This window comes from Hypomesus transpacificus, chromosome 19 (genome assembly GCF_021917145.1).
Source record: "Hypomesus transpacificus isolate Combined female chromosome 19, fHypTra1, whole genome shotgun sequence".
In the NCBI taxonomy this organism is placed as follows: domain Eukaryota; kingdom Metazoa; phylum Chordata; class Actinopteri; order Osmeriformes; family Osmeridae; genus Hypomesus; species Hypomesus transpacificus.
Window position 1 is genome coordinate 10722788 of NC_061078.1, and position 22222 is coordinate 10745009.

General features: G+C 43.7%; 4 protein-coding genes across 6 annotated transcripts; 3 read left to right on the top strand and 1 right to left on the bottom strand.

Moving 5' to 3' along the window:
- Positions 1–82: 82 nt before the first annotated feature.
- On the top strand, positions 83–8157 carry clpxa (caseinolytic mitochondrial matrix peptidase chaperone subunit Xa). Of its 2 annotated transcripts, XM_047042437.1 has the most exons (15): positions 83–252; positions 455–650; positions 849–997; positions 1215–1326; positions 3033–3187; positions 3367–3529; positions 4016–4057; positions 4770–4943; positions 5169–5333; positions 5427–5515; positions 5700–5864; positions 5996–6295; positions 6434–6526; positions 6645–6751; positions 6972–8157. In XM_047042437.1, the coding sequence occupies exons 2-15, from the start codon at positions 599–601 to the stop codon at positions 7060–7062; spliced, it is 1857 nt and encodes a 618-aa protein (XP_046898393.1). In that variant the 5' UTR covers positions 83–252; positions 455–598; the 3' UTR covers positions 7063–8157. The 2 variants fall into 2 exon arrangements, with proteins under 2 accessions (XP_046898393.1, XP_046898394.1); XM_047042438.1 differs by lacking the exon at positions 4016–4057.
- An 811-nt stretch (positions 8158–8968) lies between these two features.
- On the top strand, positions 8969–11746 carry pdcd7 (programmed cell death 7). Of its 2 annotated transcripts, XM_047041924.1 has the most exons (6): positions 8969–9654; positions 9797–10343; positions 10511–10649; positions 10750–10980; positions 11087–11174; positions 11270–11746. In XM_047041924.1, exons 2-6 carry the CDS (start codon positions 9849–9851, stop codon positions 11403–11405), a joined length of 1089 nt encoding a protein of 362 aa, XP_046897880.1. In that variant the 5' UTR covers positions 8969–9654; positions 9797–9848; the 3' UTR covers positions 11406–11746. The 2 variants fall into 2 exon arrangements, with proteins under 2 accessions (XP_046897880.1, XP_046897879.1); XM_047041923.1 differs by having other exon boundaries at positions 8969–10343.
- A 447-nt stretch (positions 11747–12193) lies between these two features.
- ubap1lb (ubiquitin associated protein 1-like b) lies at positions 12194–18918 on the top strand. The gene is made up of 6 exons (XM_047042845.1): positions 12194–12316; positions 13693–13835; positions 14518–15099; positions 16214–16426; positions 17962–18063; positions 18251–18918. Exons 2-6 carry the CDS (start codon positions 13704–13706, stop codon positions 18383–18385), a joined length of 1164 nt encoding a protein of 387 aa, XP_046898801.1. The 5' UTR covers positions 12194–12316; positions 13693–13703; the 3' UTR covers positions 18386–18918.
- Positions 18919–19392: 474 nt separating this feature from the next.
- kbtbd13a (kelch repeat and BTB domain containing 13a) lies at positions 19393–22145 on the bottom strand. The gene has a single exon (XM_047042844.1). It carries the CDS (start codon positions 21429–21431, stop codon positions 19902–19904), a length of 1530 nt encoding a protein of 509 aa, XP_046898800.1. The 5' UTR covers positions 21432–22145; the 3' UTR covers positions 19393–19901.
- Between the last annotated feature and the right edge of the window lie 77 nt (positions 22146–22222).

The following is a 22222-nucleotide window of genomic DNA, read 5'->3' on the forward strand; positions in this document are numbered from 1 at the left end:
ACTGTAAAAGCATTGAAGATACCAGTTCATAAACACATTTATGTGGTTTAAAGTGGCAACATGCGCAAACCTGTGCAGCAATAGTGCATCTTGAAACACAGCACAGTATCTGTCATAACACCAGGGTTTTGTCGATGCATGACGTGAGACTTTTAACATTGAAGCAAAGTGTGCTCCTGCTGCTCTAATTTCACGAATACTGCTTGCTTTTTTCTATGATTCTTGCAGTCAAGCTTTTTTGTGATAACCTGAGTAAGTTCAACAGTAATATTGGAAGATTTCCCCAATTAAGTTGAAATTGTTCTTCTCTTACTGTAGCCTAATAGCATGTAATTCACATTAGCTTGTTAGCTAACTGGCTGTTTACGAGCTACTTGTTTCACAACAGTGAAACAACAAGTGTTATTAAGTAAAAGTAGTTAGCTAATTAGTGATTCTAATTCCACTCTTACAGATTTGGACCGGCAGCGGTGACATTGAGCTCGAGAGCAGCACTGAATGCTGTCTGAACATTGTGTTCTATTTACCAGCTACAGCTAGTCTAACGCATATTCTGAAAATAGAACATTTCTACCATTGCTAAAATAAAAAGAAGATCATGTCCTGCACTTGCAGATCAGCGGCGAGGTTGTTCATAACCTCTCAAAAAGGTATGCTCACAGGTTAAATGTGTAGCCTGATCAATTGGGCACTGTCATGTGGATTTTTCTTGCTACTTAGCAGTATTGGTAGATATGTTCCAAGTACTGTGTATATTTCATTGTATGGTATTGTGCTGGAAGCGTTAGAGCTATTTCAAGAACTGCTGTTGGCCGTGATGTGTTTATGACCATGTGACATGTCTGCAGGTGTCTCCTACTCTCGAGCTCATGTGTTCTCCATCAGTAGACCAGGAACACCTGGTGTGCGATTGACAAGGAGAGCTCCGGTCAGGTCATTCTCCGAAACATCTGTATATTTTTCATCTAAAGACGTAAAAGATGGAGAAGGAGGGAAGGTACGTTTGTTTTGTTTTCTTGGTATGCTTCGGCCCATCACAACCCCAAGTGGTTTGACATTTATTGCATGACAGAATTCTCTCCATCATAGTAAAATGCTGTTTAGAAATTAGACTAGAAGAAGTTTATGAGCCTGAACCTAGTCTGTCAAGCAGATTAATTGAATTTAGTGTTTGAGAATGTTATCCCTATTCATGCTTTTAAATTTCATGGTAGAAATCAGCCAGTGAGACGAAGAGAGGCAGCTCTGGAGGCTCTGGAAAGGGTGGCAGCCAGCTGCGCTGTCCTAAATGTGGAGACGCCTGCACGCACGTAGAAACCTTTGTGTGTAAGTGCTTATTTCCAAGATTGTTATTATATACGTTTTTAGCCTAAAACCACCTCATTGGCCAGAAGTTACCACAAATGTATATACAAAACATGGTGTTCACTGGTGTCATGGTGGTGGTACATTGGTTGTGGTTCTGTATTAAGAGATATCTAATCTGACATATCAATACACAAAGGTATTACAGCTAAACAACAAATCATCAACTTTACTTAATACAAATGTTGCTGACGCTGTACTAAATGGGTCCACTGGGCCTGCTTGTCTGGATCTGGGTGATGTTAATGCCCAGCCAGACATATTCAACCACTTTGGAAGTGTTCCTCTAAAACCAAGGGGGATTGGTTAGGTTGATGCAGAGTCCTATTCACCTCCAACTGACCAATAAAGTGTTCCCATAAAACCAACAGAGGCCCATCATCAGAGCCTTGCTGTTTTTGTCAGACTGCTAGTGTGTTTTGGACTCTAAACAGGAGCATGGGAACAATAATGCTGCAATAAAGAAAAATGTGCACAGTGATAGAAAATGCTCACTGTATTTAATAAGAAGGGATTTTCCATAAATTTGCTACTGTATATAAACTTGCTTTTCCTTCTCCTGGTAAGCCCAGTAGGAGATTATTGATCTAAATAACATGCTCAGCAGCTGTTAGGCGTATTTGTAAGGGAATATGGTACTCCAGGCCTCTGCAACTTTCTACTGACCAGCTCTTTTTAAGCAGAGCTAGTGTTAACTGTCTTTGCTCAGTGATCACACACCTATAGGGCATGTCAAAAGTGGTGGGCAACTGGTCTCAGGCATATTGTGTAATGCTAAAAATACTCCCCTTACATAACTACTCCCTCCTGGTGGAAGCTATGCTAGCACATAAGGGCCCAAATACATGAATACTGAACTTTTGTAGAACTGAAAGTGCAACTGAACATACTAGATGTAGGTTTAACAAGCAAATGTGCTCTTATATCTTCAGCTGGGAGTATAAAGCTTCACAGGTTTCTGTGACATTCAAAAGAGTTATTCAGCTCTTGTGAGTTTGTGACAGAGAGCTAGGCTGTTGCCATCACTTGCACGTCTGGCTGTTGAAGATACGTTCAAGAAATAGGTCACCTAGTTGTGCTCCGCCGACGTAGGGCAATATAAGGCCAGAGGAGACACGAGGCGGAGGCTTGCCGGTGGTCAGGCACACGGCGCAGCTCTGTCCATGTCAAATCCAGCTGGCTGGACTTGAAGGCTGAGGCTGTGGCACCTATAGGACATTTAATCATTCATTTACTTAATATATATTCAACAAACAGGAATTTCTAATATAGACGTAGCTATCCGTGGGGGGTGTTAGATGTGAGTGTCTCCTTAATTATTATTTTTTTAGTTGGTGTACTTCCATCTCAGCCTTGTCTTTATTTCTGCATAGTTATTTCTTTTCACAGAACCCTTATTTGTACCTTCTCACACCTGATTGGTTATAGGGACCAGGCAAATTACTAAATTATTTTATGATTCCAAACACATGGTGGAGCATCACCGACTTCTGAAGAAATCGCGTCAGCAAAATACCAAAGTATCCAAATTTTGTATAGAGCGTTAGACGGCACCCCAGTGTGGTCGATGGTTTTCAAACTCCCCCTAGTATATGTATGTCTGTATCATCACCAGCTGACCCACATTAGATTGAGAAGTAATGTCCTTCTCCTTTCTTTCTTTTCAGCTTCAACCCGCTTTGTGAAATGTGAGAAATGCCACCATTTCTTTGTGGTGCTGTCAGAGACAGATTCTAAGAAGAGCCTAAATAAGGAGCAGGAATCAGCCAATGAAGCTGCTAAACTAGCCTTTCAGCAGAAACCCCCTCCTCCCCCCAAAAAGGTGCAGTAGCACACCTCAACACATTTATGAAGCAAGTACGACAATATTCATCTTTACAGTCCTGATATGTTCTAGGTTAAGGCTGCGGGCAGATGTTGGGTCGTGTCTGGCTCGTTCATGGAAGTTGGTGTTGCACCAAAGTCCAACTTTATGAACTGTCTGCTCACGTTGTCTCTTAGATCTACGCTTACCTCGATAAGTATGTTGTTGGACAGTCCTATGCAAAGAAAGTGTTGGCGGTGGCTGTTTACAACCACTACAAGCGCATCTACAACAACCTCCCTGCCGCTAGTGCCAAGTCTCAGGTGGAAACAGAGAAACAGGCCTCACTCACACCTCGAGGTACACAACTGGTCTCTCATGGTCTCTGACATGATCTATTTCTGACATTGGTTTTGAACGTATGTTCAGTAACACAGTTTGTTTGTATGTGAATAAGTCCATCCACCACAGGGATGGCAGCTACATTAACAGATACACTAGATATATATTGTAATCCATCCTAATACACGGAGTGGTAAACATGTTGTATGCTTTGTGTCTCAAACTTTTCAGGTTTTTCAAATGGCAAAATATGTGGCTTAGTACATTGTAAATGGGTTTATGGTTTTACGCTTCTTTGTGATGGTTTGGCATTTGTACAAGGAGTATAGTATGAAAGGGTAAGATATCACCTCCAATAGGCCCCTTCGGTGGATGTTAAAGTTGATTGCTTCAAAACATTTTGGTGTTGCTCATCCAGGACTAGGGCTTCATTCGGGCACTCTTGCGTGAGAGCAGCTAATAGTAGTTGTAATGTTAAATGACAACTTTCATCCTGTTTTGTAGAGCTAGAGATAAGAAGACGAGAGGATGAATACAGATTGACAAGTAAGTGGTAATTGTAAATCGCAGAACAAGTTACTGCATTATGGCTCTGTCAAAACTAATGATATCATTATAGATTCCTTCCCATTTCAATCAGTAAATAGCTTGTTGTACAAATGCCAACATCCTCTGCTTACCCCACCTCTTCCCTTCCTCTCATCATTCACAAGTGTCTCTATTGAGTGGGGGGAAAGCCACTACTTACTTCCAAAACGTCAGCAAGCTATTTTGAAAGTATACTGTGTATTTGACTTGACAGCTCTGAGTGTTACACAACCCTGAGAACTTATGTGACTAAAATCCTGGGGAAAGGCCATGTTCTTCCTGCCATGTGCAGACTTATAGGCCTGTTGTGACCCAGCAACCTTGCTAAACAGACGCTATCTCCACACAGTAACTGTACACTGAGTCTGGGTGAAACATTTATTTGTAGATAACCCTTGGCAGCAACACGTACATTTGGTCACGTATGTCATTTAAAACTAGTTCAAGATTAGTGATTTTCTTTATCAGGGTTTGTTGAGTAATGTCACAGAGATGTTGGTTGGTTTCTTAATGATGTAGTGATACCAAAGTAAGAAGGACTGGAGGACATTTAAATAACAGAATCCAATTATGATTTTAGGACAGCTGGTTATGAGGGTGTTTAGGTGACAGCCCTGTGTAGTGTTGCCCTGTGTTCAGATCCCAAGCTTACTCTATCTCTTGTTTACAGAGCTGCTGCAGATCGCTGGGATAAATCCCCATGGCAATGCTCTGGGTGCCTCTGTCCAGCAGGCCAATCAGCAGCCAGCCCATGAGAAGAGGGGGGGAGAGGTCCTCGACTCCCTCCACACCAACATCAAACTAGAAAAGAGCAACATTGTCCTGTTGGGCCCCACTGGGTCAGGTGAGTAGATATGTAAACATAAAACATACAAGAAACAAATCTTATTAAGTAGCACCTCAACAGCAATGGTATGACTAATTACATCACTGCTTGTGTTAATGTCTAATTCATTAATGGTAAAACATTTTTTTTTACAATAGTCATGACTCACCATGTAAATGCATATCCTAAGTGAAAAGAAACATTTGCCACCTATTTGTGTGAACATGATATCTCTTGTTTCAGGCAAAACCCTTCTGGCTCAAACTTTAGCTAAGTGCCTAGATGTGCCCTTTGCCATCTGTGACTGTACAACCCTAACCCAGGCCGGGTACGTAGGAGAGGACATAGAGTCTGTCGTTGCAAAGCTCCTCCAAGATGCTAACTACTCCGTAGAGAAAGCACAGCAAGGTACTGTGTGTGCTTCTGACCAATGTTTTTCTGTACTGCATGTGTAAGGTGAACTATTAGCCAATGCTCTGGGCTCTCATTTTGCTTTTGTAGGCATCGTTTTTCTGGACGAGGTGGATAAAATTGGCAGTGTGCCCGGAATCCACCAGCTAAGGGATGTGGGAGGGGAAGGAGTGCAGCAGGTTGGTCAGAGATCGGCTTCTGTCACTCTCAGCTGGGCTTGCGTAATATCACTGAGTTATTGCACTGCCAAAATCCCAATGCCATTTTTGACTAAATGTCTTGAAATGTTTAATCAATGTGTAATGGAATTCATTACAGAGTTATGTAGCTTTTTTGGATGAAAATGTATCTGCATCATCCTAGGGCCTGCTTAAACTCCTGGAGGGAACCATAGTCAATGTGCCTGAGAAGAACTCCAGGAAGCTGCGAGGAGAGACCGTGCAGGTCGACACCACAAACATCCTGTTTGTAGCCTCTGGTGCCTTTAACGGGCTGGACCGGATTATCAGCAGGAGAAAGAATGAAAAAGTAACGTACAAAAAAAACATGTTGTTATAAATATGCGGTTCCCGAGCTCCCAAATGACTGAGCTCGGAGGAGAAGGGGCAAAGACCTCTGAAGAAGAACTACAGATGACATTAACATCTCTCTCTGTGCAGTACCTTGGCTTTGGGACACCTTCCAACATGGGGCAGGGCCGGCGGGCGGCGGCTGCAGCCGACCAGGCCAACAGCAGCGGAGAGACGGATGCGTTGCTGGAGATGGAGGAGAAGGACCGCCTGCTGAAGCACGTGGAGGCCAGGGACCTCATCGACTTCGGGATGATCCCAGAGTTCGTGGGGCGTCTGCCGGTCGTGGTGCCTCTGCACAGCCTGGACGAGGAGACGCTGGTGCGCATCCTGACGGAGCCTCGCAACGCCGTGGTGCCGCAGTACCAGGCCCTGTTCAGCATGGACAAGGTAGGCAGTACAAGGCACCTGTTCAGCATGGAGAGGGTAGGCAGTACAAGGCACCTGTTCAGGTTGAAGGGGTGCTTGGGGGCTTTCTTTAGCTATCTTAACACTGTTTTGACTTATAACCTTTGAACTCCATTTCAGTGTGAACTGAATGTTACTCCTGGTGCCTTAAAAGCCATTGCCAGGATGGCCCTGGATAGAAAGACTGGTGCTCGTGGACTACGCTCCATCATGGTGAGGAGGAGGAAAACAACTTGAATGGCCTTTTTATTGGGACCTGAAGTACTTTACTTTTTAATAATATTTTTGTAAAATATTATGAAGTAAGCTTTATTGGTATGTTGGTATTCAGGAAAAACTGCTGTTGGAACCCATGTTTGAAGTGCCAAATTCTGATATCTTGGCTGTTGAGCTCAATCAAGATGTAGTCCAAGGGAAATCTGAACCCAGATATATGAAGTAAGTACTGCAATTATTGTATAAAATGTGCTATATAAATAAAGTATTATTATTATTATTATTTCTAGAATCCAAAATATTATAAAAAAGTTAAAAATCCAGATCTAATAATAATAATGTCAGAGGCAATGAAGAAAGTAAGCAATGTAGCTGTACTGTATACAAACACACACACACACTAAGAAGCCTGTTATATTACCATGCAACTTTGTCTTTACAGAGCACCAACAAAGGACCCATCAGAGGAGGAGTATGACTCTGGGATAGAGGAGGACAACTGGCCCCGGCAGGCAGATGTTGCCAACAACTGATGCTGGGATCTCAACTTCTAGTTTGATAAGAAACAGAGCAAATGAATGTGCGTGGAACCAACTATGGATTATAGATATAGTTAATTCTCAAACATAATAATTGAAATGTAACAGTGATGTTGATAATGGCATGTACGATTGGATCAATGAGAAGAGATTCCTTAAATACATTACATTTAAGGACCGAAATAACCAAATACTTTCCGAAGAAACTTTTAGTAAAAGTAAGAGCTAAAGAGATCTTTAGCAGGTAGGTGTTAACCTGCCTGGTTTTAATACCTAGTGCCACATATTCTGAGTAGCAACATGGTCTGAATGTGCTTGGAGAACAATACAATATGGCAATATATTTATATCAATTACAAAATATGCATTTTTACAACATTTTAGTACAGTGGACAACTGGATACACGTTTTGGAAAGTTAAACTAGTCAATAAGTTTAATGTTACATGTATTATGGTCTCATTGACATAATTTAACCATTTTAACTCTTCGGATAAACACCAGCATTCTTTACACAATAAGATCTTAAACAAATAAAAAAGGTCAGTTTTGCTGCTTAGTGAAGGAATTTAAAAATCCACACTGGAATTTGTGATTAACATTTATGAACTGTATGTTCTGTTGGCATCCTTACAGGACTATTTGTATCTGGCCTGGAAAGACCCAAACCAGCTTTTGTAACACTGACATTGTAAGAACTGTGGCTCTGATTCAGCGTTTCTTTATGAAACATTTTGAACTACCTACAACTGTATTAGCCATTATATTTCAATATTAATGGAAGAACATGATATGTATTCGAAATTATTTGCGAAAATATGTTATCGTTTCTCAACACAGAAAGCCTACCTTTGGTGTTAGTTTCTTCTAATAAAGCTGGATCTTTCATACACGTTATAAAGAAAAGAGTTGACAGTAAGGTCTTGATTGTGATGTGTTGGTTAAAACAACTTGGATTCCCCTGAGGGTTAGGTTAACAGTCAGTGACGGACAGCAGGCTTGAAAAGCCTACACGTCTTCCTGGCATTATTTTTAACTTCAAAAGGAGGTTCATGTAAGGCTTTAATAAATATATTATCATTGTGTAAAATAGTTGTAGTCGTCATTTCAGTGTTCCGTAAAATGTCCTCAATGGCAGCAATTAATTGTGAAGAGAACTGAGCCAGACTGACCAAGGCATATGGGAATACACAGTATTCCCACAGCTAGGAATTGCGAAACTGAAAGAAACAAGGATATTTGTCACCGCTCTTGGGTGTCAAGAGAGGACGCCAGTAGAGGAAACGGTTTGTGACTATCGGAACGCACCCCATTCTGACGGATATACAAACAACTGCATCCGGTGTTACTGGCCTCGATAACGTTTCTGCTTTTGCTGATTCACTTTCAGAATAAGAGCATGGCATGGGAAGTGCCAGACAACTTTGGTGGTGCATTGCAAGTGACAGCATTAATATGCTATTCTGGTTAATATTATATGTAGTACTAAGCATTCTTGTTGGTTGAAATAATTGATCAACTGGATTAATTTTGACCAATGATAAGACTAGATCTAAGCACATTTTATTACAAATTCTCATAGCTAGTAATATACTCACCTTCCTGAATCCATTACACCACCATGTTGCGGTGACACGAGAGCTTTGTTAAATGAAGGACCCCTCCTCGACCACAATCAGTATCAGTGAAGGCTAAAACAACTCTTATCTTATGCCATGTGATGATATAAGTAGTACTGATAGCTCTTACTGTATCTTTTGTATTTCACGAATCTTTTGGGGACAGACATGGTTGATATTCAAATAAGAAAAGGTACCGTTTATTTCTGTACCTTTATTTTGGAATTTGATTTTAAATCAACCGGAAATGTGATTTCTTGTTAAGATTGCTTCCCCATGCTCTACGAAAGTTCATGTAAACATGGCTTCCATTAGGAACAACAGTGCAGTTGCTTCGATGCCAGCTAGCTAAATACAACGTGTTGCAAGACCTGTAACCAGTATCAAGATACTTCGCCGTATTTCTGAGTAGTACGTTAGAAACCTTAAGAGAGCATATTACAGATAAGGACTGGATAAAACAATATTTCAGTTATCGTCAGGCGAAATGCACCAGCCATCGTCCAATAATGCCGGTGACACATTCGGACCGGGACCTTACATACCACCGCTGCCAATACAGCCAGGTGGTGAGAGCACGTGGGATCCGTTGCAAAGGAACATGCCAATTGCACAGTCTGGGACGTTCTGGCCACCTCCATATATGCCTCCACCACAACAAACTCCTCGTAAAGAATGGACACCCGTCGCTCCAGGATATGGTGGTCAACCATACGGATATAGGCCCCCCATGCCAATGCCACAGCCCAGATTTGACGGTTACGGACCTCCAAGTGTATCCCATGGCTTTGGCTTTGATCACACTTTACCACCACCGGCCCTCCCCAGTCATTCGGGACCGTGCCACTTCTCCCCGATGATGAGCGACCTTCAAAGACCTCCACACATTGGAACCTCACAGTCCGACCCTACCCCTCTGGGTGGACCTGGGAGAGCGTGGGCAGGTGATGCACAACCTGGCCTGGCAGGTACCAATATTCGAATGACGTTTGATCAACAGTCCAACTACCCCAGGACAGGCTTACTAGACAGCCAATATGGCTTTCACTCAAACAGTAGAGTAGACCAACCAGACCACTGTTTTTCTAAAGATCGTACACCCCTCCTTAGATCTCCCTTTGGGGCTCCCCGGGGTAAAGAGCTCCAATTCCCAGGCAAGGCCATGACTGCACAGCCTCTGGATGAAGAAGCCCAGCACAGGATGCAGGATGAACAATGGCTCCAACGTTTTTTGAGGAACAGAGTAAAGCAAACTATCCAAACTCCAGAACAAAAGAAATCAAATTTAAAAGTATCTGTCCCTCACGTAAGAGATGCTATCTACGGGGCAGTTGAGCTTGTCGCAAAGCTGTCCATTGCATGTGAAACATTGAAAGGTAATTTGGAGAATGATAGTGCTTGGGCAGACTCCTACACAGAAGCGTTGAATGTGAAAAAAGACCTGCAAGAGAGACTGAAGATGCTAAGTGATCCTGAGTTTGTGGCAGGTTTAAAAAAGAAGCTGTCCTCCATCAGCAAGAGGAGAACCAGACGCCATCGAGGGAAACTGGTCAGCCTGGAAGAGAAACAGATGAGAGAAGAACAGATGGCTGAGAAAGAGGCAGCAATAGACAAATGGAGGATGAAACGCATACAGGAAGTGGAGGAGAAAAAGAGGGTGGGTTGACTCGGCAATGAAGGGGTTTGTTTTTAGGGGATAGTGCTTTTTGGAGCTTCGTGTTCTAACCAGCAGGTGGTGACAAAAGCTAACGCCAATGGATGCTGGTAAGTGTTAATCAAAGCAGTGTCTAACTGCTGCTTTTCTGTGCTCTTTTAATGCAACAGGAGCAGGAGCTGAAGTTGGCAGCAGACGCAGTTCTCTCTGAAGTGAGGAAGAAGCAGGCAGATGTAAAGAGAATGCTGGACATCCTCCGTTCTTTGGAGAAACTGCGCAAACTCAGGAAAGAGGCAGCGTCTCGGAAGGGTGAGAAGAGAAGAAACATTTTGATTATTGACCATGTGTTGTAAATGTAAATAGTCGCCGCTGTGTTTCTGTGAGTAACCTGTCTGTGTTTGTGTGTCAGGGATCTTCCCAGAGCAGGAGGCAGATGAGGTGTTTGACGGACAGGTGGAGCGACTCAGAGGGCTGATAAAGAAGAGGACGGCCGTGTATGCTGCGGAGGAGAACGCTCTGAGAGTCATGCTGGAGGGAGAGCAGGAGGAGGAGCGCAAAAGAGACCTGGAGAAACGACAGAAGAAGGAGCAGGAGAAACTTGTGAAGAAGAAGCGGGAGATGGAGGTCATGCTCTTCGGAGGTGGTGATCCCATACTACGGCTATTGTTGTTTCTTTTCCTGACGTGGATTGGGACTTAATGGAGTTAAACAGGACTTATGACTCATGAACTATTTTCTGTCCCCAGATGAGATGCCTGCTGAGCACCCCCTACAGCCCTTCAGGGAGTACTACACCCAGGCTGAGCGTTCAGTACCAGCTTTGATCCAGATACGGTCTGTTTTCTCCATGCTATCTACATACTTGGATTTGACATGATCACAAAATAAATCCCATCTATAACTGGTCCTTTTGATGTTGGTTTCTCCAGGAGAGAGTGGGATATGTGCCTTGTTCCTGTGGACTATCCTGATGGTACTGCAGTGCCCCAGACATGGGTCCTCCCAGAGCCCCCATCAGACGAGGTGTGGGCCACAGCCCTGGACAGAAACAGCCTCCCTGACTGATGCTATACAGCCACTGGGAGAGCTGACAAAGGGACTGGTCATTACCCAGCCAGGTGCTTGTCATTAACACAAAAGGCAGAATGCAGTTTTTTTTATTATCTACCCCTTATTTCTAGTGTTGTTATGATGCCAAAACAGGTGCAGTAAGGTATTTATTTTCACAGTTTTGTGTGAGTTGACATGACGGCTATTATTTCTTATAATTGTTAATCCCTTTTGTATTGTTCACTTTTTTTATATAGGTATAGGGTATTTGTATATGTGTATATAGTGTTTCTGTATATGTGTAATGCCACAATGCAAATGTGTATCAAGTACAAATAATAAAGTACTTCAATGACTGATTCCGCTTTTACCATACATGGGAGTCTTATCGAAGGAGGATACTTAATGACATCAGAGTCTGGCTGCATGTCACATCACCTCTCAGTTTACCTGCTCAGACAGAATACTGGGAAACACTAAACCTGCTACTCTGGAGAAGTTCGTATCTTCTTCTTTTTTACTGTGATCAAGCTGAGGGTTTAGGAAAGCCAGCTGTCTTAGATTTTGCCATTGTCAGACAAGCTTGTGGAAAACAAATGAATAGTGTACTGGTTGGCACACAACCGTCTTCATACATAATATTGTTCAGACAAAGGTCACATTACAAGTGCAAAGGTTAGACCAAGGGGGAGGCTGTAAGCAATGAGCCTAGTGTAGTGGACATTTGCTGTGGCAGCAGGTAACCTGGTCAGAAGGCATGTCAGTGTGTTATGTCAGGAGATTAGTGGTTCAGCAAGACCAGCCCCGCCTCATTAGCCACATGCACTGATCTGAACAACAAGTGTAGAGGTATCAACAAGCCTTTCACCCATACAACAGCCCTCACCTGAAGAGAGAAGAAGGAGTTGTTCTGAAGAAAAAGACATGTATGTACACATGTTTGTTGAGATTGTATCATTTGAGAGACTTGTGTGCTCTGTTTTGAATTGGTGCTGTCAGTTGGAGAGTTTGCTAATATTGTTTTCTACCTTTTGATTAGGACATTCAAACTGTTACTAATTACTGTGGATATTTAATTGTGTGCTCTGATTTACTTTTAAGTATACTTGAAAGTGTTATACAATTGCAACATGATTCTTTTATTATCAAGCCAATTCAAAAATTCCCCCAAAAAGACATGGGGACTTTAAAATGGGGATGATGACATCAGGTGTGTTTTGAGCAATGCAGAGGCAGTGGGTAATGTAGACTTTAGGGTGTGTTATGAATCTTTGTTGGTCAGATTACAACCATACAGCAATCCTTTGTTTTGGATATGGGAGTTATGTTTTCATTGGTCTGACAACTTGTCAATATTGGGATAGTTTTTAAACTCGCTCTTTGTAAGCCTACCTTATTTTCATGTGTATGGTTTTAATATGGGTATTTTTTCTTAAATACCACAGTTTGCCATGCATATGCCACAGTATGTAACTTGTAGAACTTTCCTTTGTTCTTCTTTGTAAAGGTAATGAGCTTACTTAGCATCTGCCCTGTATGCTTCGTCAAAGTAATTAATCTGTAACCATCTGTCTAGTCAGCTGTGTTACTCTGCCAGCCAGGTGGGACTGGGGACCAATGACTTTCCTACTGTTGTGTATTTACCAGTTGTCCTTCACCTTGTGTCTACCTCATGACTTACAGGGCTGACATTTGGGCACTCATACTGAGCTCAGAAGTGTGTATTTGTCTGCTGTTTCTTACGTAAAGGACTAAAACAACTTAAAGTGACAAATCTTGTCTTTTAGCTATTTTGATTTGAAGGGATCTAAGATCTCTGTGGATTGCTGTTTCGTAGATCCAGCCCTGAAGTGTGTGCTTGTGTTTTCATGTGTCTGACATGTGTATGTGCATGTTTCACTTCCCTTCAACCAATAGAAGAGGAGCATGAGGTGTTTGTGAGCTCGCCATGTGCTGTCATAATACCTTCCTAATCTTCCACTAGTAGACAGCTCCTACCAACATTGTGTAACGGAATCAACAAAAATAGAGAGGAGAAAGAGTGACACCACAGTGTTTCTGGGAAGCAAGCAGAGATTTGGATTGATCTGATTGCTTTACCTTTACATCCAGCCAGCCAAATCTCAAACTTAACAAGAGTAATGTAATGTACTAGCCACACTCGGTCGGCAGAAAATATCCCAAATAGTCATATATGACCATGCATTGCTGTCATAATATAAGTATTTATAATATTTATACCCTTATTTAACCTTATCACCCCCCCTCTCTCTTTCTCTTTCTGCTGTCCCATCTTCTTCAGTGACCAAAAGAATGAGCAATCTGGATGAGGTTCCTATCAAGACCCCACTGGGGACCCTGGAGGAGGCCAAGGAGGAGGTGGACCTGGTCACAGCCCCGGAGATCACAGTCCCTGACTACCTCACCATACTGCAGGAGACAGAGGTGTGTGTGTGGTTGGGGTCCTCTCCTAGGGTTATATTAAACAACTACAGTGTCTTAACTGTAGTAGTAAAAACATTTCCTCAGGAAACAGGTAATGACAGACAGGTAATGATGGTTTTTAGTGTCTTGGTCTGTGGTGTCTGTGAAGTTTCTGTCAGGGACTATCCTGAAGTCATGGGAAACTTAGTGTATCCTGCCATGGTCTGAGATGAATTAGGATTATTATGATACTCTGTCACCTCCAACCTCCCCCCTGCTAGACTGACAAAACCTAATCCCATTGTGACTTTGTTGACTGATTGCTCACAGTCCATACAGTAAATGGTTTTATCACATAAATAAAAACCTTGTCATTTTGAAATCCCTGCCAAGTTTTACCCAAATCATGTTAGATTTCTTTTTATCACAGAGGTCTCAGTGCACAACATCTGACATTGGTTAGTCTGTTCTGGGTTCTCGTTCAGGGTTAGAACAAAGCTTGCACAATAACAGAGATTTAGATTTACATTTAGAGAAAATACAAGTGAAAGGCATGTTTCTATTCTGCTGCTTCAACCAGCCCAAATTCTAGGCCTCTCTTTAAGGAGGAATGGAAGGAAGCTTTGATGAGGTACATTACCAAGAAGGCATATTGACGCTAGGCCTTAACAGTCACCGACATGTCCTTCTTTTTCTGTGACAGTATGAGTACAGCCTGGAGAACTGGGTGCTGACAGGCTTGCAGGGTGGCTACCCCAGTCAGTCCAGCACCCCCGTCCCCCACTCCCCCTCTGAGGTCCTGGCTTCCTGCCCCCCCTACTGGCTGATGTTCAGCAGCCCCCAAGAGAGCCGTCTGGCCAGTCGACACAGCTCCGACTTCTGGGAACCCAACCCCCGGCCTCGCTCGCACAGCCTCAACCCAGCCCACCTGCGCTCCAGGGTGAAGTTTGCCATCTCAGACTCTGAGGAGGAAGGAGAGGGCTACTCAGAAGAAGAAGAATGGCCTTCCTCAGATAATGGATCCTCGGGTGAAGGTTCAGGCTCAGGTTCCATCCGAACAGACCAGAGACAAGGCGCCTCACCTAACCTGCTCGACCTGCCCGCCTCTCAGGGTGGCCTGGCCCACCAGCGCAGGAGGAACCTTCGCCAGTCCTCTCTCTCAGTGTTGGAGACTTCCCGCTACAATGCCAACATTCCCTCCTCATCCTTGCATAGACCTCCTAACTCCCGGGCACACACCCTGGACAGAATCCCCTCCATCACTCACCACAAACCCTCATACACGGTAAGTCAACCCTTGAACCACTCCTGAATCCTTTGTCATGTTTTGGTTTTGAATGATTGTTTATGATCCTCTGCTTATGGGAAATGGTGGGAACTGTTTAGGGTAGGAAGAGGAACGGTCTTCCTGCACTAGGATGAGGAGCTGAGAGGCCCACTGTCTGTTTCCCATGGCAGGCTATGTTTAAAGCTCAAAGCCCAGAACGCTTGTCCTCAGTAGGGAGGGCACGGCCTTACTATAACTGGCTCTACACACTCCTGGAAAAGATGATAGAGGGACTTAAATCACCACACAAAGTTCCAGAGGTATCCTAGTAGCTTGTTAAAGTTAGCTTTCTAGCTAGATTTGTTTAACTTGTTTTCACTTTAAGATTTCTGAATACAGTATTTACTGTATATCTAAAACAGTACTAACAAATATATATACATTAATTTACAGTTTAATGAATATGAGTTAGTCATTGTTTTTGGCATGTCATTGTTTATAAAGGCTAATGTACCATTACGTCCTTTGGTAGAGAGAATGGATCCCAACTGACTGGTGTTTTTTCAAATTACATTTCTCAAATGATGTGTAGCCTAATAATAGATAGTGTAAAGTCTGTGCTTGGAATCCTCCCAAGTTATTACAAATTCATCAGGATTAGCAAGTGGAAGTAATCTGAAAATGGATTTCTCAGCAATACAACCTTTCAAAGTTATTTATCTGCCCAGAGTAGAAATCCACGTCATCTCCTGAACTGCCTGCATGTTTCCAATGCTATGCACTGGACATGCTGCTAGTCAGGATTTCAGACTCCAGACAAACTCAAAGATCAAATAGAGGCGGGATTTCCTGGGTTAACCTCGCCCAGCATGGGGATGACCCTCGTTCTGTCATTCTTTCCATTTCTCTGTGCACCCCAATCCTCTCATTTCAGTTCAAACATCCCTCTCAAACACACACATACACACACACACACACACACATACACACACACACACACACATACATATTCACTACCCAGCACACCTCTTTTTGCATTATCTCCCCTTTTTCAACTGTTTGTCATGTATACACAAAACACACATACATGCCAGCCACCATCAATCGCTCACTGTTTCCTGTTTCCCCACAGTCTCTGAGCCCCTACTCCTGCCTGCCCCCTCCTCCCTCAGGGGCCTTGAGGCCCCTGTGCTCCCATACGGGGGTGCTGGACTCCTCAGTGGAGCTGCTGTCTGCCCTGAGCCAGGAGGAGAGGGAGCTGTTGGAGGTGATCACAGAGAGAGGCTACCCTCTACGTACAGCCATCATCGCCCTGCAGAAGGCGGGTCAGCAGAGCCCAGACCAGGTCTGTCTCTCACACATCTGACACCTAAGGAGAAGCAGCATGGCTCTCTTAGTGGTTGAACCACAGCCTTAGATTTCTTCTTTCGCCACACTCTGTAGTCTGCGAGGGGCTTAGGAGGCCCTTGCAGGAGTGGAGAGAGCAGATCTTTATACTCCACCTCTAATCCTCTGGTGCTACAACAGACTGCAGACCAGTTCAAAGAGTTCACAGGCTCTCTTATCCCCTGGATTGGGATCTGTTATTCTTTCCAAAGATGGTTCAGTCTGAAGTCTTAATTCTTGATATCGTAATAATACATTACGTTTTAAAATGTGATCAAAGGAATGTATTGCTTAGACCCAAAAGACCTATGTTTCTGTAACTTGCTACAGGGCCATTTTCCCCCCAATGAATCTGCATAGCTCCTTTAATTTAACTTATGTAATTCTGCCTCCTGGCTGCAAGCTCCGTTGTTTGAAGCACCTTTCCCAGCTAATGGTACCACAGTGTTGGCCAGGCTATTTAATGACAGAACATCTGGTTTCAGCCACCAGGGTCTGACGCTGTTTGCCTATAGGGAAAAAAATTATTAAAAAAATACAGCATTGTAATAATAGATCCCGGACTCTCAGAGTTTCCACAACCTGCTCTGTGTTAGTCGAGTTTCTCATCAGCGTCACACAGACTCTCCCCCAGGACCAGTGCGAGCCACAGACCACCAGGGACAGCAGGCGTCCAAGGAGTGGGGGGGGGGGCGAGAAGGATTCTGTGGGAGGTGGGGGTATAAGGATTATTTTTGAGGGGGGGCGGGGGGAAGGGTAGAAAGATTATCTGTGTGCTTAGGCGATGTGAATGACCATGTCAGTATGTTGGGAGGGGGCAGGGACAGGAAGGGGCAGGAGTGGAGAGAGAGACATTACATGTCCTTCAGAGGCCATTTTAGATGAGTTTACTGGCTACATAAGTGAATAGCTGAGTTACTTTACTGCTTTCAAATATTAAAACAGTCTTTGAGGATTGTCAACAAGTGGTTGTAATTATCTAATCAGTTTGACAAAACTGTTAATGGTTTAGGAATATGGGCCACTCTGTTAAGGCTGGGTTAAAGGTTCGTCTCCTTTACTCGTCTCAAGTCTCCATTACTCCCTTCCTCCCAGTCAGCATACATAGAGAAGACAGCTGGTGAATTAGCTTAACCAAAGCAACATTAAAAGGGCTCAACTCATTATCTAATTAATCAGGGTGAAATTATTTTGGTTCCCAGTTTGTACATTGTGGCAGGAGTCACATTGCTTTAACAGATATTAACTTTCAAGTCACCTCTGATCTCGTATCATTTTTCCCTGACCTCAGAGTGAACCCCTCAAATCCCTCCATCAGCTAGATATATACTTTCATCTGTATTCATACTGTGTTACATATTTTACAGTATAACATTGTTGTCACCTTCTATCAGGTCCATGTCTATTGATCATGTATTACCCTCTGCAATTTGTGTAAAGAAAAACCAAAGTGTGTTGTGCCATCCTTCTGATGTGCTCTGTGGCCTCCTGCAGATCCTGAGCTACCTGGTGGCTTGTGACCGGCTGTGTGAACAGGGCTACGACGAGGCCCAGGTGGAGGAGGCCCTGGAGATGTTCCAGAACTGCGAAACAAAGGTAAGCAAACATATCAGAGAGTCAAGCACAAGGTGAAAGACCTTTTAGGAGCAGCATAATGAAATCTGCTTTAGGATTTGACTGTACACTAAAGATTACTCACAGGGGATAAAGAATACTTCCTGGGAGAAAAGATTAATTCCAGAGAGGTATCAGACCAGGCTTTCCTGTCTGTCCTGTCTCTCAGGCTGAGGAGTTCCTTCACCTGCTGACCCAGTTCAACGAGATGGGCTTCCAACAGAACGCCATCAAGGAGGTTCTGCTTGTCCACGAGAACCATCGCGAAAGGGCTCTGGAGGAACTCATGATGCGTGTGGCCTGATAAAGGCTAAACTAACACACCGATTAACACACTGAACATTGAGCTGTTGTTCAATTGCAAAGTGAATATTCCCAATAGTACACAAGAGTATACAGCAGAGAACGACCAGTGGCCTTTAACAAGGAAAAGCACATCTTCGGTACTGTTTCATTTTAAGATGTTTGGTTGTGATGTTTCCCATACAATAATCCAACATTTTCTTTGTAAAATATAGACGTATTCAGTTACTTTTGTTAGTATATTTTTCTCCTTTGGTAAACTGAAGGTTATTGCACTTACACATAAGGTATAGTCTAAACTAATCCTGAATCCCTAAAGGACTGGTGTTGGAAGCATGTGTATGGAAACATATGACATCCAACAGTTTCTCATCCATTCAGCAGGTGTCCTGCAGCGATCTGAAGTACATTAGAATTTTAAACATGATTGCCCTTCATGTATTCTTTTTTTATTTGACTGATTCCATGTTAAATGGTGTAAAGAATGTACTAAATATTAAGAATGCTGGTAGTTTATAATGTTGGACAAAACAACAATTAAAGAAACTTGATAATAAAAGGATTACCAAGCCATGTGCTCATTTGTCTTGTTGTGGCCTTATGAAACTGTACATCTTTGATTAATTTCAAGAAGGAACATCCACATTTTTGCCATGCCTTCTCTGGTGATGTGTGCCCACTTTTACAGGCTGTGACAATCCAGTTTTGTTATGTTCTTATCAAAGCCCCAGCGGGTCTTAGATGTGAGCAGAGCAAAGGGAAGCGCTGGCATCTATTAAAGATGTGTATCTTCTGATGATGGACTGGGCTTGTGTTTGACAATGTGCTTGGCCAGGACAGCATTTCTTTTATCACTTTCCAATTAATAAACTTCACTCACAGAATGCATGGAAGGTTCTGAGATATGTTTCTTTTTGCTTGTTAGGAATTAATGATAATATAATATGTTAGTGAAGGAATGAACAAAACATCATTAATTACATTCTTCACCTTTAAGACAATGTGATTTTAATGATATTTTATTGCTTCATAACATACCAGTCTTCCACTTACTTGCAATCTTTTTTGCCAGGGGCCAAGTATTTGCGTTATCTATCGAATGAATGATGTCTTACTTACACAGGTTATCCCATTAGATTTCAAAACGTGTCCATCTAGGGAGATCTTTCTAAACACAGCTGCAAACATACCCTAATTACAGCAGTGTTGGCTTGCTGTGAAAAAAATTCTGGCCCTATGTAACCTTGAGTCCTAGCAGTGATACCACTGGGACCTTAGGGCCATAGAGAGCCTGTTTGTTGTGAAAACAGGAAAAATATTTAAGAACATTACAAACCATTGCTTACTTTCCATGGAAAGATTAATTTGAAATACAGTATGCATGATCAAACTCGACACAGCTTCACTGGTTGTACTGCACTTTCCAATGCAAATGAAGGGGACAACATTAACTTTAAACAAGTCTCTCCGCCTACTAGGTGTAGAGACATCATATGAAGAAATCTATTGATAAGGAATTAGTCCAAACATTGTAAAGAGGACCTGGGTCTGTGGTTAATACGGGTCCCATAACTTAGACCATCAATCAAAGCGTGAGAGTTTCCTAAAATGCGGTGCTGGGCATTTGGCATCCTCAAGAGGAATGTGTACATGGATCCAATCCTCCCAAAGCCAGTCATCTCCCTCTTCATTCTCCACCTGTGTTCCTCTATGGAGTACTCTGTGGTCACCTTGCGGTTGAGGGTGAAAACAGAATCTCCTATGACCACGGCTGTGAATAGGGCCCCTTTACTATTCCCATACTGGCCTGGCATGGCCGTCCACTGGCCAGAAGTGAGATTATAACAGTCCATCACACACAGCAGGAAGTCTTCGCCTGGACCATTACTTATCACATACAGATTGTCCCTGTGGGCTACCATACAGTGACCGTAGCTCTGGTGGCGGACCAATGTGGTTTCCACCACCCACCGGTCCTTTTCAGGCAGATACTCCTGGATCTCTGTGGCACCTTTAGACTTCCAAAGGCTGATGAAGATCCTGCTCATGGCCTTGGTTGAGACCACAGAGGCCACAGGGCAGGGAAGGTCGGAGGCAAAACTCCAGGTTCCTGTAGAGACCATGTACCGCTCCACAGATGCCATGGCTTTCCTTTCAAACTCCCCCCCCAAGGCATAGAGGTAGCCTTCATGTCCAATCAGAGTGAAGTTGTAGCGGGGCTGCTGGGGGCTTGGGATCAGAGACCAGGAGTCACTTTCCGGGCTGTAGCAGTAGCCAGTGTCTACTACTTTCTTGCTGACGTCATGCACCCCTCCGACGATGTACAGTTTGTTGTCTAAGACAGTCACCCCTGCCATGGTTGTGCTGGCATTCACGGGTAACTGAGTCAAGACTTTCCAGTCTCTCTCCTCTTCGTCCAGGAAGCAGACCGTCCTCTGGGAGTTCTGCAGCAGCTCGATGGTAGGGGAATGGGTGCAGACCACCATGTATCTGCCGGGACTGAGGGACTCAATGTATTCCACCAGCTCTCTTGGCAAGGCGCCCAGTTCTTCTCTCAGTTCAGAGTCCATGTCTCTGATAAACAGAGCGGCGCTGTGGGAGAGCTGCCGCTGCCCGTAGGTAGCCGCCGTGTGGTACATGAGCACACAGTTGTCAGAGTTAAGGATATTTATGAGGTGTTTCGTGAGGGAGTCCACCTGGAGGAAAGAGGCACACTCGATGGCCTCGACAATCTCGTCTCCGCTGAGCATGGGCCTCTCCCCGCTCAGGACACGCAGGGCCATCAGAAACCCCCCCGCCCCCAGCTCCCTCAGGTGGATCTCCTCCTGCTGGCATTCACGCATTCCAGACTGGAAAAGGGCTCGGAAGTACTCACAGTGTTGAGTGACGAGGGCTTTGTCCACCACAAAAACCGTCTCATCTACTCTCACTTTGAGGACGTCCATCCCGACAGGCTGTGGAGGCTGGACCGGGGCTGGCTCCTCACCATCAGCCCCTGAGCCCAGACAGCTGCTAGGCTCCATCATCACGCCGCCATCGATTTTCATCCCCGCCAGAAGCCAAATGGAAAAATGACACAGAGGAAATAAGGACAACAACCGGAGTACCTCATGTCCATACGAGAAGCATTTAGTCAAGGCATTCCTTCCAGTCAGGGCGGAGAAGCAGCTCAACTGAACCGTCACTGTCCGGAACAGATGTACTTGACTGGCTACCCACTGTATTTGTATTTCTCTTCACGGCTACAAGAATAGCCGTGTCTATACATAGCCAGGGGACGTGTGGCAGTTCTAATACATTATGATCATGACACTCAGCCAGCAGAGGGAGAACAGTGTTGAGCTGATGAAAGGGGACACGGCTGTGGTTGTGTGAATGGGGTACATCTCAGTTATGCTGCTGATTTATGGCTCTTTGTCTATGGCTGACAGTTTTGTGCCAGTGGAAAATGCCAGGGCTTGTCCTTGAGAGCAGTTGTAAAAGTTCAACTACAACAATAGATTGTTCCCTGAGGTTGTTATAGAGACAATGCCATTTTGGTGTCCTTGTCTACTGCGCGGTATTGTGTGACAGTGCTCTGCAATTCTTAGGCCCAGTGTACTTGCAGGGTTTTTGCATGCAAATGTAAGTAAGCTTACTTAAACAAAGTGCAGTGAAACTGAGTTATTCAATTATTTGTGTTATGACGTCTTTGGACATGCCAGTATCAGACAGCTACTGTAATCAACCAGCTTCACGTATCGAATATGTGAACCTCACTGAAGATTGACCAGTTATGAGTTGAGTATGGCCACCAGGTAAACTGTGGGCTTATGGCAATGCAGTAAACAACTTGTGG